An 18215-nucleotide genomic window follows, 5' to 3' on the forward strand; every position below is an offset into this window, starting at 1 on the left:
ACACACAACTTGATGCATATGTAGCATGTTCCCATGATAGGAAGAGCACCCCTAGGGTGTGTGTTTTTCATCTGATCTTCATGGTTGTTTCTTACAAACATGGTGGGTGATATTCATTAGTAATACTCAAGAACAGACCTATTTAAATCAATGGATTCAAGTAGCTCTATGTCAAGCATGACTTAGCTGGATATCCCTCAATACAATGTTCTCCAACCTTGGGCCTCCAGCTGTTTTTGGACTACAATTCCCATCATCCTTGACCACTGGTCTTGCTAGCGAGGGATGATGGGAGTTGTAGTCCAAAAACAGCTGGAGGCCCAAGGTTGGGGAACACTGCCTCAATAGATATAGAGTAATACCCAACTCAGATTTCAATAGGTCAGCTTTGAGCATGGCAGTTGGATATCATCTGATAGATATAAGATGGTGCCCAACTCAAGAAGATGGTTGTGTGTATGTTTCCCACAAACTGCCTGCGCTGCATTCATAATGTCTGAATCCACCCTTAGCTGTCCCATAAGCAACGAGACGCCTTCAAGACTAAAGTGTTTGTTTGTTTTACAAATGTCAACAGTAAAGTGCTATCCTTTGAGGTCTGCTTTCCTTATGCAGCAATATCAATATTTTCATGGAATTTACGCTGGAGCAGAATTGTGTGGGTTGTTAACTAGATGGGCACAATCTCCCAGGAACTTCTCCTCCTGTGTCTGGGGCCACCAGGCACATTGCTGTGACCAGAAAGAGGCCATTTAAAGTCTCTCCATGTGGTGGCTGCCTCCTGCTGGCAAGTTAATTGTGTGCAGAGGCTCGCCAACCTCAGGTGGGGACACCTTTTGCCCACATCTCCACGTATTGCCATGGAACGGTTTTGAAACGTCCTCAAAACAGGCTTACCAGCCCTACTGTCTAGGCCAGGGTTTCCCCACTCGGGTCTTCAGCTGTTTTTGGACTACAACTCCCATCATCCCTAGCTAGCAGTGGTCAGGAATGATGGGAACTGTAGTTCAAAGAACAGCTAAAGGCCCAGGTTTGGGGAAGCCCTGCTCTAGGCTCAGCCCTGGCACAGAGAAATGTCACAGTTGAACCTTTCCCTAGCACTCATCTCCACACCAGGAAAAGCATGGAGCACCTGCTAAACGCCTGGGAAAGGTAGGCGGGTGCAGGGCCTGTAAGAGAAGGAGGCAACCCTGTGTTGAGAATGGGGGCCATAACATCCTAGGGTCCCTTAGAACTCGGCAGTTCTATGAATCTATGTGAAACTGACCCCCAAGGACCATTAAAAAGAATGGGAGTTGTCCAAGGAAATTGGACTTGGACTTTTGTGCTTGTTCAGTGTAGGGAGCAGCCAAGCGACTCTACCTTGGGAAAGATCAGGAGCTCAAACATCTGACATGTATTGTCCCCCTTCACCCCCACTGGTACGCCCACCGGGACTGTTAGGGGAGACAAGACAGCTCAGCATGTGAGGCCGCTTGCTTCCCCAGGCAGGTGGAGTAGCTGGAACTCTTGCGAGCATAGACCTCAGTGCCCCTCTTCGGGCTGGCAGAGAATCAAAGTCACCCTAAGGCCAGCCCCTTGGATAGCTCGGAGGCTGGAAGTTAAGAAGTCTCCAGGTTTGGTTAAGCCATAGAAATGCCGGGAGACTGTGTGGTCTCGTCTTTCTGTTCCTCGCCCAGCCTCCCAGCTCTCCCCAGACTTCGTCCCGGGTAAGGTAACGCCCACCACAGCCCAGCCTGGCCTCGGCAGGGACTAGCGTGGTCTGTCTGTTCAGTGTTAGATGGGGAGACGGGGAAAGAAGCTCCCTGCCTTTCCTGGGCGAGGTTCCCACCCCTTCCTGGTTGCACCACCACAGCGCCCAGCTTGGAGCTGCTATCTGAACGTGTGGGACCTCTATTAGCAATTATGAAACTTCCATTCCTTTCAATGGGGCTTGGCGGAGGAGAAGTCCTCTGTGGATTGCAGCCTTGGTCTCTGTAAGACAGACAAAGATGAACACAATATTGTTTCCATTCATGGGCCCTGAGGATGTATATATATATATTTATATATATGTATATATAGATAGATATATAGATATATATAGATATATAGATATAGATAGATATATAATTATTTTTTGCTTTTGTTTGACTGTGTTTAAAAACAAAGATGAAACTAAATCGTATAGATATAGCTATATATATGTATATATATAGTTTTTCATTTTGTCTGTTTCTTTAAAAAAAAGACTAACTCTAATCTCTTTGACAAGTCTTACTTTTGTCAGTGTACAAATGCATTCTTAACATTTTTTTTCTTTGTTCTGTGTCAAAGTACATGCATACCATATTGCTTATTCTCTACTAAAAAATAAACGTCTGGGAGGACATAAATACGCCAGTGGAAAGTGCGAGAAGGACTCAAGTCTGATGGACAAGGGGAAAAAGAACCACCCTAATATAAAAAATAACATAGTTGCCAACATATCCCAGCAGGATTCCAAAATGGACAGACCAGAAATGGTGCCCATTTCTGCCCGGGCTTGAACTGATCCCTAAGGGTGTATTTACACTGCAAGGCGGGAAGTGGGTTGATGGTTTCTCCCTCTTCCTAGGGGATGGTAGCCTTCCAAACAGAGCTGCGGGTTGCTAATATGGGCCACATGCCCACTGTATAGGTAATTCGCTACAATACCATTTGAACAGTCACAGTGTCACCCCTTAAGGATTCTGGGAACTGTAGTTTGTTATTGGCGCCGTGAATTGGAGGCCCCTCGTCCCTTCAGAGAGCTACAGTCACCACAGTGGTTTAACAGTCAATCCCTCTTCCCAGGGAACAATCGTAGCTCTCCCAGGGGGGTAGAGGGGAGTTCTTAACAACTCCCAGCACCCTTAACAGACTACGGTTCCCAGGATTCTTTTGGGGGAGCCATGGCTGTTCAAAGTGGTAAAGTAGTGCTTTAAATGTCTGGTGTGGGTGTAACCATGGGATCTGAGGCACTATCACCAAACTGCGGTTTCCCAGGATGCTCTGGGGAAAGACACTGCAGTCAAATAAAACAATATATGTTTGTAGTATAGATATGCCCTTGGAGGGATGGGGGTTTTTTTTCTATCGTTCTTCCTACTCCCTCTTCCCTTTCCTTTTTTCTTTTTGGTTCAACAGGCGAGATCAATCAATGGAAGGCATCGCAGACCCTCAGTTCCCAGAGGACTGCTAAGGAGACCCCGTTTGGCTCTCGGATGCTGGCAACTATGTTTTTCCCTCTAGATAAAAATGTGAATGGAAAAAAAGCTAAACATCTGATTCAATGCTAGGCATCTTCTTATACACGCGTCTATTGCTGCAGGAATTTAAAACTCTTGGAGCTGAGTACACGCTATTCTTATTTGCAACATAAGGCATCCCATGCTCCGAAATGTACATGTCGTTGTGGACCCGGCCGTCTCTGGAACAGTATGAGGCGGTCGATTTTATCGACGACCTTGAGTAACTATCATTTCTCGCTTTTGTGGGCAAGGAGTGTTTATAAAGGCCCGCGGGGCTCCGCCCCAGAACCAAGTGCTGGTCGTCGTAATAAGAGTGCAGAAAAGGGTTCTCCGCGGAACGGTCGGAATACAGGGACTTGATCCTCTTACCGTCGTCCAAGGTGCGTGTGAAAAGCGGAGCCTTGCTGCTCAAGAGTTTGCTTTGGGGGGCGTTAAACAGGTTTGCATAAGGGCTGCCTTCCAGAAACTTCTCTTTGTCTTTCAGGCTGATGCTCCGGGCCGGCCTCCCGACGTCCACTTCCTTGGGCTTGTTGTCCAGAAGGTTGTCGAAAGAGTGTTGCCGGCTGATCCTCAGCCTGCTTTTCTTGGGGGGCTGGGTTTTGTTGTTCTGGACCCAGTCGTGCCGGTACACCTCTTCCTCCCGCTGGGCCGAGTTGCCGGTGTCCTGCAACATCTGGTCTTCGTCGATGTCATACAGGTTCCCCATCCGTACGCAGGCATCACACTTGTAAGGCGAGCGGCTCAAATGGTGTCCGGCGTAGCTGGGCAGACTGGAAAGGCAGCTCCTGCAGTGGGTAGCGTTCTGCCGGTAGCGGTCGTTGGCTTCACCGAAGGTTGCGTTCTTATCTTTCGTGCCGTAGTGCTTCGGGTACAGCTTGTACTGGTCGTTGCTTGGAAGACTTTCCTCGTTCGGCAAAGGAGTCCTGTTACTCGGCTCCGAATTCCGGTAGTTGTCGTTGTGATCCTGATAAACGTCGGAGAACTCCATTGTCTCCGGGAGGATAATGTTCTCGATATACTGGGGCGTGTCCAGGTAAAAGCCACGCTCTTTATCTGCATCTATAATGTAAATTTTATCCCGAGGCAGAGACTTGTTTTTCAGATATGTCAGCTCGACTTCGCTACAGTCCTTCGGGTATTTCGCTACAGGCCGTTTTTTAACATTGTCCTTTGACTTGTGGTGCTTGTTGTTGTTTTCAGGCTCCATGTGGCAGGTGGCCCGGCTCGAGGTATCTGAAACGTCTGAGCGGATGATCTCTTCGGGGAGGTACCTTGGGCCTTTCAACGAATGCTGCCGGTTGTCGTCAGAATCGTTTTCTCGCTGGAGAGAGCCCTGCCGCAGAGATTCTTGCCGCAACGATTCGACCGATTTTCTCCACAGCTGTCTCGGGCGCGAGTTCCCTTTGGCTTCTGCCGCAACGGCGACTTCCACCGTGTTGGGATTGGATTCGTTCAGCGTGAGCGGGTGCTGCCCTTGGAAAACGTAGTTGTTGAGGCTGTCCTTGTGGCGGTTGCCCATGAATGTCTGTAGGTCACCTATGTTGTCGCTGAAAATGTTCTCCTTCGGGGGAAAGGGCCTGTTGTTGTCGGAGAAGATCAAATTCCCCTTGTCCATCATCATGTCCATTATCAAGGACCCCCTGTGGATAAAATCGGCGGTTCTTTTGGGGGAGTTTATCCGGGAGGGGTTGATGTTGGTCATGTTCTTCGCCGACCGCAGGAGCTTCAACATATTCGTTTGAGAACTCGTCAGGGTGAAGTCGGGGGACTTCTTCTTTTCTTCTATGTGGACCCCATGGATGCAGCTGTAAATACCCTAAATGAGAAGCAACACAAAATGGATAAAGTTTCAAATCGTCAACCCTTCAAAGCAGGGGGTAGGGAGCCTCCAGCCTGTAGGTCAAATATGCCCCCCCCGGGGTCTCTGTCCCTCCCTCAGGACTATCCTCATGCAAAGTCCTCCTTGAATATTTTTTACTGGCTAGAACGTGTCCTAGCTTGCCTGGATAGATGACTGAGATGGAGATATGTGCAAGTGTATTCTCCTTCTCCATGCATAAAGACACCTCTGGTTTTTGTGTGGCTGGAATGTAGCCAGCTACGCATAAGTCCAGAATCACACATGTTGTTCTGATCACTTTTGCTTCGAACCCCACAATGAATCCCCTGGAAGGCTGCCCCACCCACTGAAACCCTTGGGCTTGAAAAGGTTCCCCACCTTTCTTTGAGGGGAAGGGCCATAGCTTAATAACAGAGCGTCTGCTTTACATGCAAAAGGTTCCCAGTTCAAATCCTGGTGTTTCCTGCTAGGGCTGGGAGAGACTCCCTACCTGAAACACTGGAGGGAGCTATTGCCAGTCAATATAAACAACAGTGAGCTAGGTGGACCACTGGCTTGGCTCAGTCTAAGACAGCATCCTATGTTCCTTGTTGCATAGGTACAGACATTCTACACACGTAGGTAATGATACCCTTAGGATTTCAGTTGCATAGCCTGGACAGCCTGCACCTTCATGCAAAACAGTAGCAAACTGTTGGATACCATGGGGATTGAAGCAGCAGCCCTGTGGGATTCAGTAGCAGTTCTCCTGCATCAGCAAAGATGCTGTTTGCATCACAAACCATGGTTTGGAGACCTCAGAGACCAATCGCGTGCCCCATCCTGCTCTGTGGGTGCAACTTGGCACTCTCTCGCACACTCTCTCGCTCCCAGTCTCTCTCTCCTTCCAAAATGGAATAGAAGAGGAGCCTTGCTGGATCAGAACCAATGACCCACCTAGTCCAGCATCCTGTTCCCCACAGAGGCCAACCAGGTAACTGCAGGAAACCCTCCGCTTGGCCTGCGCTCAACCTCCGCAGCTCCTGAAAACTGCTGCAATGGCAGCAATGATCTGCCCCCAGTATTTCAACCTTAGTAAAAGTAAAAGGTGACCGACTCTGGGGTTGTGGCGCACATCTCACTTTATTGGCCGAGGGAGCGGGCGTACAGCTTCTGGGTCATGTGGCCAGCATGACTAAGCCTCTTCTGGCGAACCAGAGCAGCGCATGGAAACGCCGTTTACCTTCCCGCCAGAGTGGTACCTATTTATCTACTTGCACTTTGACATGCTTTCGAACTGCTAGGTTGGCAGGAGCAGGGACCGAGCAACGGGAGCTCACCCTGTCATGGGGATTCGAACCACCGACCTTCTGATCAGCAAGCCCTAGGCTCTGTGGTTTAACCCACAGTGCCACCCACGTCCCCTTCAACCTTAGTACCTAGCTGGAAACCAAAGGAGAAGATTGTTCTTACAGCTGGCAATAATTATAATGCCATATCCAGAACAGGTTAGTGCAAGAATCCCATCCACCTGGGCCTTTTAAATGGGCATCAGCTAAGGGACTGAGATTCAATTCAGTCCACATTTCCATGTGAGCTTGCCTATTTTCACTTCCTGAAACAATAAGCCAGAGGTAGGGAACCTCAGACCTGAGGGGTGGATGTGGCCCTGCAAACCTCTCTATGTAGCCCTCAGGACTCTCCCCACTGTTCCTGTCCTAATCCCCCTTGAGTATTTTTGCCTGGCTGGCCTGTGTCCTTGAACTCTGATATCATTATCCTCTCTTGCATGTCTGGATGGAGGACAGAGAAGAGTGGGAGAGTCAATGTGCAGAAACCAGGCAACTGTCTGAAAGAAATGTGCCCATTCACTGCTTTGCCCACTTTTGCTTCTGGCCCTGTCAGCGTTGGCATGTAGTACGTTGTCCAGAAAGGAATTTGGACCAGGGGGATGAAAAAGGTTTCCCCACATCTGCACTACACAAACCTGAAATAATGGGAAACAGAGCACGACAAGAGCTGGATGGCAGCCACGTTGGCTATCTCTGACGCATTGGGAACTGGACTCCCATGACATCTGAAGGCCAACCATGTTGGCAACCTCTGATCTAATGAGAAATGGAATCCAACAACATCTGGAGGGCAACCACCTTGGTTACCTCTGATTTAATGGGAAATGGAATCCAACAACATCTGGAGGGCAACCACCTTGGCTGCCTCTGATCTAATGGGAAATGGAATCCAACAACATCTGGAGGGCAACCACCTCGGCTGCTTCCTCACCCCAAACAGGGGGGAATTAATGGAAGATGGACATGTCAACAGCTGTTAGCCAGAACAGCCAAATGGAGTGCTCATGTTCCAGAGGATTCTGAGTAGAGGAGATGCAGAGGAGAAGCCAATCAACCTTCCTGTCCACCAGCTTGTGAACATCTGGCTGAAGGTATAAACAGATTGCTGGACTGGATGGATCTTGGCTGGATCCAGCAAACCATTTTTATGGACAGCAAAGCAATTTGGGTATGCCAGTGTAGGCTGCATACTAACAGGTCCTGTAAGCCAGAAAGTGTGCGGGGAGATTTGTGAGTTTGAGCCAGGATACAATCTTTTCGAGAAAACCCTAGTGCAGTTCCACCCTCCCTCGCTCTCAATTGTGTGCGCGCTCTCTCTCTCTCTCTCTCATGCACAGAATTAGATATGAGCTCAGTGGTTCCATCCAACTATTTTCTGAACATTTCTGGCAAACACAGAATCAGAGTCAATTAACTAATTAAAACACACACACACACCACTGTAAGTTGCCAGAGATTAAGGCTAAGCATGTTTACAGCTGTTTGTTTAAACAAATAACTTATTTGGTAATTAAAATTTCACTTTTGCTACTAGTTACATTATTATTATTACTATTTTTTAAAATAAAAAAGGCTTCATCTTTTGTAGACAAATTACTTCATGCAGAAAGCTAATTGCACTTATTCAAGGAGAGCAATTAATGGGGGACATTGTGCCTGAGATGTTGTGCTTTGCCATTTAATGCTGCAAAATATAAGCTCAGGCAGATTTAATGTTTTGAGTTATGAAAGTAAAGGGGGAGGGACAGAGGTCACACAACTCTGCACCATGTGTTCGCGAAACCTATGCATTACGTCTTCTGTATGCTGATGTATCTTTTCCCCCGAATGTGTTTCTAGTTCCCTTTCCATCCTGAAATTGTTCAGGCTTTGGTCCTTCCCAGAGGAGGTCAGGTGGTACCCAGTATGGTAAATTTCTTGTCACCCCCCCCCCCCCCAGCATTGATTGATTTTTTATTATTATTTTTTGCCTGCAAAAGGTGAAGGCAAGGCAAGGCCTAATCTACTCAGCCTAGTTTCATTTTATTCACATAGACCAACTTTCCAGGACCCGGGAAGCCCAGCGGATGGTCGGGCAGTAGGGTGGTTCATAAAAAAACCCTTTTTTTCAAAATGCCTGCTCCAAATGTCTTATTTTACTAAACTAGGGATTACATATCTACATCTGAAATTTCATGCATATCAGTTAATATCTTGACCCTGCTCCACTGAATTGAAATTTTAGTGACATGGGTAAATGGCCAAGTAAACAGCTATTTTCATGGAGGAGGGTCAAGATATTAACTGATATGCATGGAATTTCATATATAGCTCTATAAGCCCTATTGTAGTAAGATAAGACCTTTGGAGCAGGCATTTTTTTAAAAAAAGTTTTTTATGAACTGCCCTAGTAGGGCAGTAATTGTTCCTTGATAATTTGTCACCCCCCTCCATGGTGGCACCTGGGGCAACCCACCTCCCTTCCAGTGCCCCTGCTCCTTCCACAAAAACAGGACGTTGCCTTATACTAAGTCCGATTGTTGGTCCATGTACATCAGTATTGCCTACACTGGCTGTCAGAGTAGGGTTTCAGACAAGAGCCTTTCCCAGTCCTGCCTGAAGATGCTGGAAGTGGAACCTGGGATATTCTGCAAGCCAGGGAGAAGTTCTACCATTGAGTTTCAGCTCCGTCCCTTGGAAAGCGGAACAATCTCTTCGCATGTACACTTCCCCATTGGCTGAATACCTTAGAGCTCTAGCTCCATTGCCCTTCTTTCACTGAACATAAGAAACAAAGAAGAGCTTGCTGGATGAGACCAGTGGCTCATCTAGACCAGGACTGTGTTCTCACAGATGCTTATGGGGAGCACAGCAACCTTCTCACCATCTGTGATTCCTAGCAGCTACCATTCCAAAGCACACTGTCACTGATGGTTGAGATAGAACACAGCCATCAAGGGTATGCTGAGAATAATTCAGATGACACTTTCTTGATGGCTCAGTTGGTAGGGCATGATACTCTTAACCCCAGGGTTGTGGGTTTGAGCCCCAAACTGGGCAAAAAGAGTCCTGCATGGCGGGAAGTTGTATTAGATGACCCTCATGGTCCCTTCCAACTCTACAATTCTATGAACTATGACAGAGGAAGGATTCCTTCTTTGACAACACCAACTCTTTGGAGCACCTTTGCCAGAAAGGCCCACCAGATCACCTCCCTGTTCTCCCATGAGCCATGGAAGACGTTCCTTCCTTTCTAATGCTCGTCCTGGTCTCTGATGTGGAGGCCTTACGGGTGAGCATAATACTAATTGAAACACACAGAGAAGCTTACCCTGCTGATGGAATAAAGCAGTCCTGGCCTGTCAGAGCAAACTCCAGTGAAGCAGAACCTCAGCTTCCAATAAAACAGGTGCTCCCAGATGAACGTGATGAGGCTGAGGGCCATGGCAGCAGCAAGCATGTAGAAGACACCTGCCATGTTGTCAATGTCCAGCTGGCTGCTCATGACCTCATTCTTCTCGTTGTGGCAAATGCCTGTCAGCCACAGAGTTTCCAGTTCCTCCATTTCGCCTGGAAAACAGGAGAACAAAATAATAATGAGGTCCTAACAGTTAAGGTATGGAAATCCAAGAAGATCTCAGGGGTGGAAACCAGTGAGATGTTTCTATGCTGCATGGGCGTCAGGGCTCAGCCCCTCCCCAGACCTGGAATCAGAGGTCTCAGAGAAGGAGCAAGGCTGCCACTGGCAGCTCTCCACAATGCCAGTGCCCCTGAAGAGGCGTTAGAGATGGATATCCCTGTCCCAAAATTGAGGTTCTCATGCCAGCTGCCTGGGTTCCTGGCTGGTTCTCAGATTCCTCCCCACAATCTCCGTCAAGGCCACAGGGGCAGAGTAGACACCAAGACATACAGGAGTGTCAGGGCCACCTCAAGGACTACCTCACCATGTACAAACTAGCCTGTGACTTCCATCAGAGGCCTTTCTCCTTGTGCCCCATCTGAGGGAGATGTGAAGGATGGCTACATAAGAACAGGTCTTATCAGTGGTGGCCCCCGATCTGTGGAATGTTCTTCCCACAGAGATGTGCCTGGCACCATCATTGACAATCTGTAGGCACCAGACTAAGACCTTTTCATTCAGTCAGGCCTTGACTAATTAGGTTACTTCTATTTTTTATATATATTTTTAATTTTAAAAATTCAGTTATGCATTTTCCACATTTATACATTCCCCAGAAATAAATCAGTTGCCAACTTCCCTTCCTCCTTTTCCATGGTTCTTTTTAGTTTTCCATTATTGCTGCATATTCTATTCAAACATTTTCATTCCCCCCCCCATTTGCATATTACCACAACATAAAATTGTACTGCTGAATTTACACTAATCCTGCTACCGTTTTCACTTGCTCGCAATTACCATATTTTCCAGATACGCTGCAAACATTGTCCATTCCCCTTAAGTTATTTCTAACAGCACTGAGTAGGACTCGTTTTTAATATATTATTGGATGAGCATTTCAGTCTTCATCGTTTTGTTTCCCCTGTTTTTAAACTGCTTCTATTGATTATGTTTTATCCTGCAAAGTCTCTTTGAGGTGTCTCTTTTTGGTGTAAATAAATAATATTAAACATACCCATAAACTGCACATGAGGCTACTCAGGAGAATGGGGAAGCCTTGGAAGCACCTCGCGAGAGTTTCAGGGATCCAGGAAAAGATGGAGCTTCCAGCTCGTATCTTCTTTTTCTTTTGCGATCACTCGTAGCCGAGTAAGATTGTCTTCCATAAAGTCCATAAAGTCCATAAGTGACTGTGGAGGCTGATTCTGGACCCACATGTCCTTCCACAGTGGGTACATAGGTTTCCGGGCAGGAGTTGATCATGGTGAGGGTTTTTCAAGCGTGCCTTCCTCTTAGCACGTTTCTCCCTTGCGTCCTGAGTTCAAGCATCTTCAAAGCCCATGACACCTTGGCTGTTCTCCAACTGGAGTGCTCGCAGGCCAGGGATTCCCAGTTGTCGGTGTTTATACCACAAGCTCCCACTCTGAGCTGCTGAAGCCACAGCTGCCTAATACAGTGGAACCTCGGGTTGCGAACGTGATCCATGTGGGAGGCACGTTCGCAACCCGCAGCGTTCACAACCCGCAGCGCCACATCTGTGCACACGCGTGACGTAATTCAGTGATTCTGCGCATGTGCAAAGCGCAATTTAGTGATTCTGCGCATGTGCAAGCGCCGAAACCCGGAAGTAATCCATTCCGGTACTTCTGGGTTCGGCGTGTCCGTAACCTAAAAATGTGCAACCCACATCATTCGCAACCTGAGGTATGACTGTAGCTCCAAACTCCTGCCTTCTTGGACTTGGGAAAGGGATAGTGTAACATGCTATGTCCTGTTCCTAAAAGCAATACAGTGCTAGAGGGGGGATGTCCATGGGAAATAAAATAAAATAAACTCCCCAAGAACTTACTTCAGACATTCTGTAACTTCCTTTTTTGAAGTTTGTGCTATGACTCTAGTTTTCATAAATGTTGGTGCCCATTCTACTTATTTTATGCTACTTTTATTTACTTTATTACTTTTTAATATTCCTTTCAAAATTATTATCTTTATTCTTATTCTTCTTCACATCTGTAAATGTATCCTATGTGCTTCTAATCACAGTTTCCGGTCTGGTCTTTGATCATTAATAATAAAGATCTGATTTGATTAAAAAAAAAACCCACCAAATCACACACTTCAGATTGGGTAAAATGAGAAACCGGAACAGAAAAATTTATTCAGTCGTATCTGTAGTATTGCTGCACAATATTGGTGATTCCTGTCCAGCACCTCTGAGAGACAACTGTGAACATAAGTCATTTCACTGGTATCTGCCTGTCCCTATTGATTTGTACTGGTGTTGAGCGGGGCAGAATGGAACTTCTTTCAGCCAGTTTGCAATGCTAATAAGAGCGAGGAATAATTATGCAATAAAGCAACATTGTACATATACCAAAGCCAGTACAGTATTCTTGGTTCCCCTCATCCCCCCCCAAAAAAAAACCCTGATGGCTTTTTGTTGCTGTTTCTGTATAGCTGTTAAGAACTGCTGTGATAAGAAGACGTCTCCTTTTGTTACAAAGCTGATGTAATTAGAGAAGGGAAAGTGGCTATTCAAGGCAGGACAAAGAGTAAATCTCTCATGGCTTGTGGGGTTGTTGGGGGGAGGCTTGTGGAGAGAGAAAATCACGATCGAGGAGAACTTTGAAAGAAATCGTTGAATAAGTCACTGCAAATCGCACCAGACTGATGCATTGCACATCACTCCCACCTAAATGCTTTCAGCTTCTGTGAATGCCGGAGGGCTTCCCATCTAAGGCGGTGAGGACTAAAGTTAAGAAGAGGAGACATCCTGAATGAAAGGAAAGTGGGGGTGGAGGGAAAGAGAAATGTCTTGCAGCTTTCTTAAAAAGAAATTAGCAAAATCATTAAGGATTCTCCCACCACCCACCTACCCACTTTCAAGGTGCCTTCTGGCCTCCGCGACTTTAAAAAAATGTTTATTTTGTGCTTCAAATTTTTCCTCTGCCGCCATAATATTAAAAAAAGAAAAAAATTCTGGAAAGATGGCTGAGTCAATCATGGGTTAATCGTAGCCGGTCAAGGGGTCCAACTTGGCCCACTAAGCCATTTCCCCCGGATCATGCCCACCCACCATTTAACTGATGTCACTGGCAGCTGATGGGCTGGAGGACAGGGTTTAATCCTGCATCAGCTGTGCAGCTCTGTTTCCAGTAAAGGGACAGGATCACACAGCCTTGTTGTTGTTTAGTCGTTTAGTTGTGTCCGACTCTTCGTGACCCCATGGACCAGAGCATGCCAGGCACTCCTGTCTTCCACTGCCTCCCGCAGTTTGGTCAAACTCATGCTGGTAGCTTCGAGAACACTGTCCAACCATCTCGTCCTCTGTCATCCCCTTCTCCTTGTGCCCTCCATCTTTCCCAACATCAGGGTCTTTTCCAGGGAGTCTTCTCTTCTCACGAGGTGGCCAAAGTATTGGAGCCTCAGCTTCACGATCTGCCCTTCCAGTGAGCACTCAGGGCTGATTTCCTTCAGAATGGATAGGTTGGATCTTCTTGCAGTCCAGCTCTCACTTCCATACATCACTACTGGGAAAACCATAGCTTTTACTATACTGACCTTTGTTGGCAAGGTGATGTCTCTGCTTTTTAAGATGCTGTTTAGGTTTGTCATTGCTTTTCTCCCATCCTAGGCAGCAGTATTTCATCTGCAAGGCTCACCAGTGAACAAACGTCAGCAAGTTAGTCCACTGTGGGATGTAATGTGAGGATACCCAGAGCTTACAGGGTTAACAGCTCAAGGGAAATGATGTCCTGTCACAGGGGGTGTGTTTGCATCTTTGTTATGTGAACGTTTTTTACTTTCTGTTTTGGCTGTGACAGGAGAAGCATCAGCCTTCGCTATCTCCTGGTTGTTGTTTTGCTGCGGTACAATAAAGCTTCGTAGAATAGAAGCAGCTGTTGTACGAGAGTTTTACTGCATGGCTAAGACTCCTTCCACACAGGCACCGCTGCGCAAGATACTCTGCTGTAGCCGGGAGAAGCAGGTTGGCACAATGGAAGCGGACTAGACGCCACAACAGTCCCGCTGTTCTCAGCCTTGACGGACTCTCAATGGAACATGTAATCCACTGGGAGCAGTCAAGTTCAGCATTCCTTGTTTTGCTAGAGTGGTCATGCAGGGCATGTTGGTTCAGTCAGTTGAACTTCCTGTTCCTCCTGGCCTGGAGCATCCTTTCTTGCATGTGACTGGTAGGTGGGCGAGACCTTTCCAGACCTGGTAAAAGGCCAAGTCAAGCAGCCACTTCTTCCCTCTCTCTAATCTTCTTTTTCAAACTTCCTGATTCACCTGGACTGGACTGCTGGCTGCCAGCCAAGCAGTCCCCCAGGTTATCTCCCATATGGGGTAAACCTGTTTGTACATGTTTGTAACTTTAAGCCTAAAAACCTGCCTTCAGGGATCACAATGTGCTCTGCCTGATCGTGAGGAGAAACTACTTTTTGTTACTTATGAATAAGACTGTTGTGTCTTTATTCTTTTAGGAGGGCTCCAAGGGGGTCTTACCAGGAATAATAAGACATATCTCAATCTGGGCAAGCCAGATTGAATTGTTTGTTGTCTCATGCGAGTTTGCAGCCAGCTTTGTGCTGCATAAAAGGGGGAATGCACTCTGCTATATAAAGAAACTTGCTAGCGCGAGTTAGGAAGGGTATTAAGAATCAATATATCCTCTCCTGCCACCCTCAGCATTCCCACATCCACACGGTCACCCTAGAGTCAAATGAAGCACAGGATGACACACACAAGAGCTTTCCAAATAATGCAATTACCCTGCGCTGAGAGGCCATTTGAGGATGAAGAAGTTGACCGGCTTCAAAACAACAAGCAACCTCTCCTTGGAACAGAGATGACTGAGTAATAGCTATCAAGGCTATTTGAAAGCTAATAGCTACCTATAGTCTGCCGTGACCCTGTTCTTCAAAGCTCAGTAGGCTTTGGATTGTTAAGCAGAACATCTGATATTTCTCTCTCTCTCTCTCTCTCTCTCTCTCTCTCTCTCTCTCTCTCTCTCTCTCTCTCTCTCTCTCTCTCTCTCATATCATGCCAGGCAAAGCATAATCCCCCGGCTATATCCCCTCTCTACTCCAAAGGAAACAGTGGGAACACTGCACTGGGAATGCTTTGCAGAAAAAGTTCAGACTGGTTGGGGGAGAGGAAAGAAAGGATGATTTATGATGCCGATGGCTGCAATCTTCAGCACCACAGTTCACCCTCCAGGTAGGAAGCAGGCTCAGCCTCCAACATTATCATAAATGACATTTCTCCCAGAGGAATGAATGGGCAGTTTGATGGGGCACTTGTTACAAAGAGGGCAGAATTGGAATCTCCCATCTGATTCCAGTGGTCCGGCTTTTGTTGACAGGACAGTATCTCGGCAGATTCGGTGGACGTGCTGTGCTCCTCAGGGTTCCATGATGCAATATATAAGCCTTCTGTCAATTTCTCCAGTTTAGGAAGACTGGAGCTTCGTGCTCAGAAGGTGCTGTTGCCCATAGGAGCTAAGGCCCATTGGGTAGACGGCAGGGAGGCCAACAGCAGGTGGTGCCAGAGCCAATGAAAGGCACTGCCAACTCCTCCTAGTTTTCTCCTCCTTCTGAATACTACAAGGGCAACATTGTTTTGACAAGCTTTTCCACCTGGGTGAAAAGATCTCTGTCTTAGCTGTTCGTTTCGTGTTGTTCTTCAATCTGCCTTCCTTCCTCATTTATTTTGGACTGTTTTTAAAGATATTTTAAGGTGCTTTTATGGTGTTTAGAAATCACCCTGACATACATGCAAAAGGTGATACGTAAATACATGAAGAATAAGCTTATGAAAAGACGAAGCTGAACTATGCTCATCATCCTGAAATGAAAAGTGGAACTTTACAAATGAATTATATTTTAGGTGGCTCAGGGAACTTTGTTATGGGGTGGCCTAATACTTTGTTAAATTATTAATAATAATAATAATAATAATAATAATAATAATAATAATAATAGAAAATAATGGTTATAATCAACTAATAGCATTAATGTTAATAATTTAATAACCTAAATTCTTCTTAATACTTTAGTAGTGGTGGTATCCTTTGGAACTCCCTGCTGGTTTTTTCAGCACATACTGAGTACATTCCTTATTCAAGAATCCTCTTGTGTGGAGATTTCTTATCCTAGTCTCTTTCTGTATCAGATCTGAAATGGTTTCCTTAATTGTTTTTATTGCAAATTTTTCTACTGATGCTTTAATTGCTGATCGCTCTGGGTTCTTTGATGGGAGGCAATGCATAAACGAAATGAAAAGAATGAATAATAATAAGAAGAAGAAGTTTGGATTTGATATCCCGCTTTATCACTACCCGAAGGAGTCTCAAAGCAGCTAACAATCTCCTTTCCCTTCCTCCCCCACAACAAGCACTCTGTGAGGTGAGTGAGGCTGAGAGACTTCAGAGAAGTGTGACTGGCCCAAGCTGCATGTGGAGGAGTGGGGAATCAAACCCGGTTCCCCAGATTACAAGTCCACCACTCTTAACCACTACACCACACTGGCTCCTCTTGCCCCTCTTGCAAGAACACCTCGAGCAGGAAAGAAAAGTCCTTCTGACTTACCATCGCCGACAAATTGCAGCAATGCAAGATCAATGGCCCTTTTCCACGGCGACCCCTTCTGGAGAGCGATCCCATAGCCCGTTGTGGCAAAGATGTACCCACTGCCGATGGTCACCAGCTTGCACCCCTCATCCCGCCCGGCCTTGTAGTTCAGCACCGCTGCATCATAGATGAAAGCATCCAACTTCCTAAAATAAAAAGTGGTGTTTTACAAGACACATTCAAGACAGCAGGCAAGTGAGCGCAGGATTGTCCCCCTTGGCGTTGGTGGCCTAGCGGCACTCAGAAGGATTCTCCAGCAAGGTTAAATAATAAATATATTTTTTTATTTATACCCCACCCTTCCCGGTTCAGAAAACTGGGCTCAGGGCAGCTAACAACAAATTTTAAACACTTAATTGATGCAACCATAAACAGCATAAAATACAGTATAAAACATGAATAACAATAAATTCAGAATTCAAAAATCGATTTAGGGGGGAAATCTATCCAATAAACATTAGATGATCACCAGGGCTAGCTGGCTAAGTTAGTCCTATGTGGGCCAGCGAGGAGACCAGGGGAGAATTAGCTGTGGGATCCCAGAGCGGGTAATCTTCATAAAAAGGGGAGGGGGAGAAAAGGTTAAGAGGCTTCTGCACTTTCAAACAATGACCAGGAGAGGAAAGAATAATCTTACAAATTTAAGGAGTTAACTGCCATGGGTTACAGTAGGGCTGCCACCTTTGTTCTGGCAAAATACAAAATACAGGACACAGAGGGGCTGAAGTGACTTCAAAGTAATCCACTGCAATCTATTGCTGTCTAACAGGATGGCTCCTCTGGAATTCGTCACACACACACACACACACACACACACACACACACATTTATAAATCTCCTTCTGCCTGTCTACCCAAAGCTTGAATACACATTATTTCACACACACTTTCATATATATGTGTGTGTGTGTGTGTGTGTGTTTTACAATTTAAAGTACTCATTTATACATCCTTAAGATATCAATGACTTGACTTCTTCTCTTCCCATGGTTCATTTTACATATCATAAATCCCTGCATATTTTACAGAAACTATACCATTTAGTCTTCCATTATTACACCCATCATAACTTATTTACAATGTTGAATTTATCTTAATGCTGCCAGCGTTTTCAGCTGTACACAGATATTTTCCATATACTCAATAAACGTTTTCCAGTCTTCTCTAAACGTATGTTCTTCTTGTTCTCTTATTCTATAAGTTAAGTCTGCGAGCTGCGCATATTCCATCAGTTTAAGTTGCCAATCTTCTTTAGTTGGAACCTCGCTCATTTTCTATTTTTGGGCTAACAAAACACGGGCCGCAGTAGTGGCATACATAAATAAACTTTTTTGACAACTGGGAATTTCAGTCTTGAAGCGGGAGGGGGGGAAGGAAGGAAGGAAGGAAGGAAGGAAGGAAGGAAGGAAGGAAGGAAGGAAGGAAGGAAGGAAGGAAGGAAGGAAGGAAGGAAGGAAGGAAGAATATTGTACCCAATATACTGTAGTCAATCAGAAATTATTTCAAGTATGCCATTCTATGATTAAATCCATCTTTCTGACACAACCTTATCGTGTAATGGTCA

At 46.0% G+C, this 18215-nt stretch overlaps 1 protein-coding gene across 2 annotated transcripts in view; it reads right to left on the bottom strand.

The window, feature by feature from the left end:
- Positions 1 to 549: 549 nt before the first annotated feature.
- GRIN2A (glutamate ionotropic receptor NMDA type subunit 2A) overlaps positions 550 to 18215 on the bottom strand; it is a 221617-nt gene continuing 203951 nt past the window's right edge. Inside the window, exons 12-15 of one of the 2 annotated variants that reach the window (XM_081889073.1) lie at positions 16611 to 16798; positions 9733 to 9971; positions 3621 to 5067; positions 550 to 1974 (exon numbers count right to left, since the gene is read on the bottom strand). In XM_081889073.1, coding sequence (XP_081745199.1) covers positions 1904 to 1974; positions 3621 to 5067; positions 9733 to 9971; positions 16611 to 16798 — 1945 coding nt within the window. In that variant the 3' untranslated portion in view covers positions 550 to 1903. The other variant, XM_081889072.1, reaches the window with a different exon arrangement.

Source organism: Podarcis melisellensis, assembly GCF_964234715.1.
Source record: "Podarcis melisellensis genome assembly, chromosome: 14".
NCBI lineage: Eukaryota > Metazoa > Chordata > Lepidosauria > Squamata > Lacertidae > Podarcis > Podarcis melisellensis.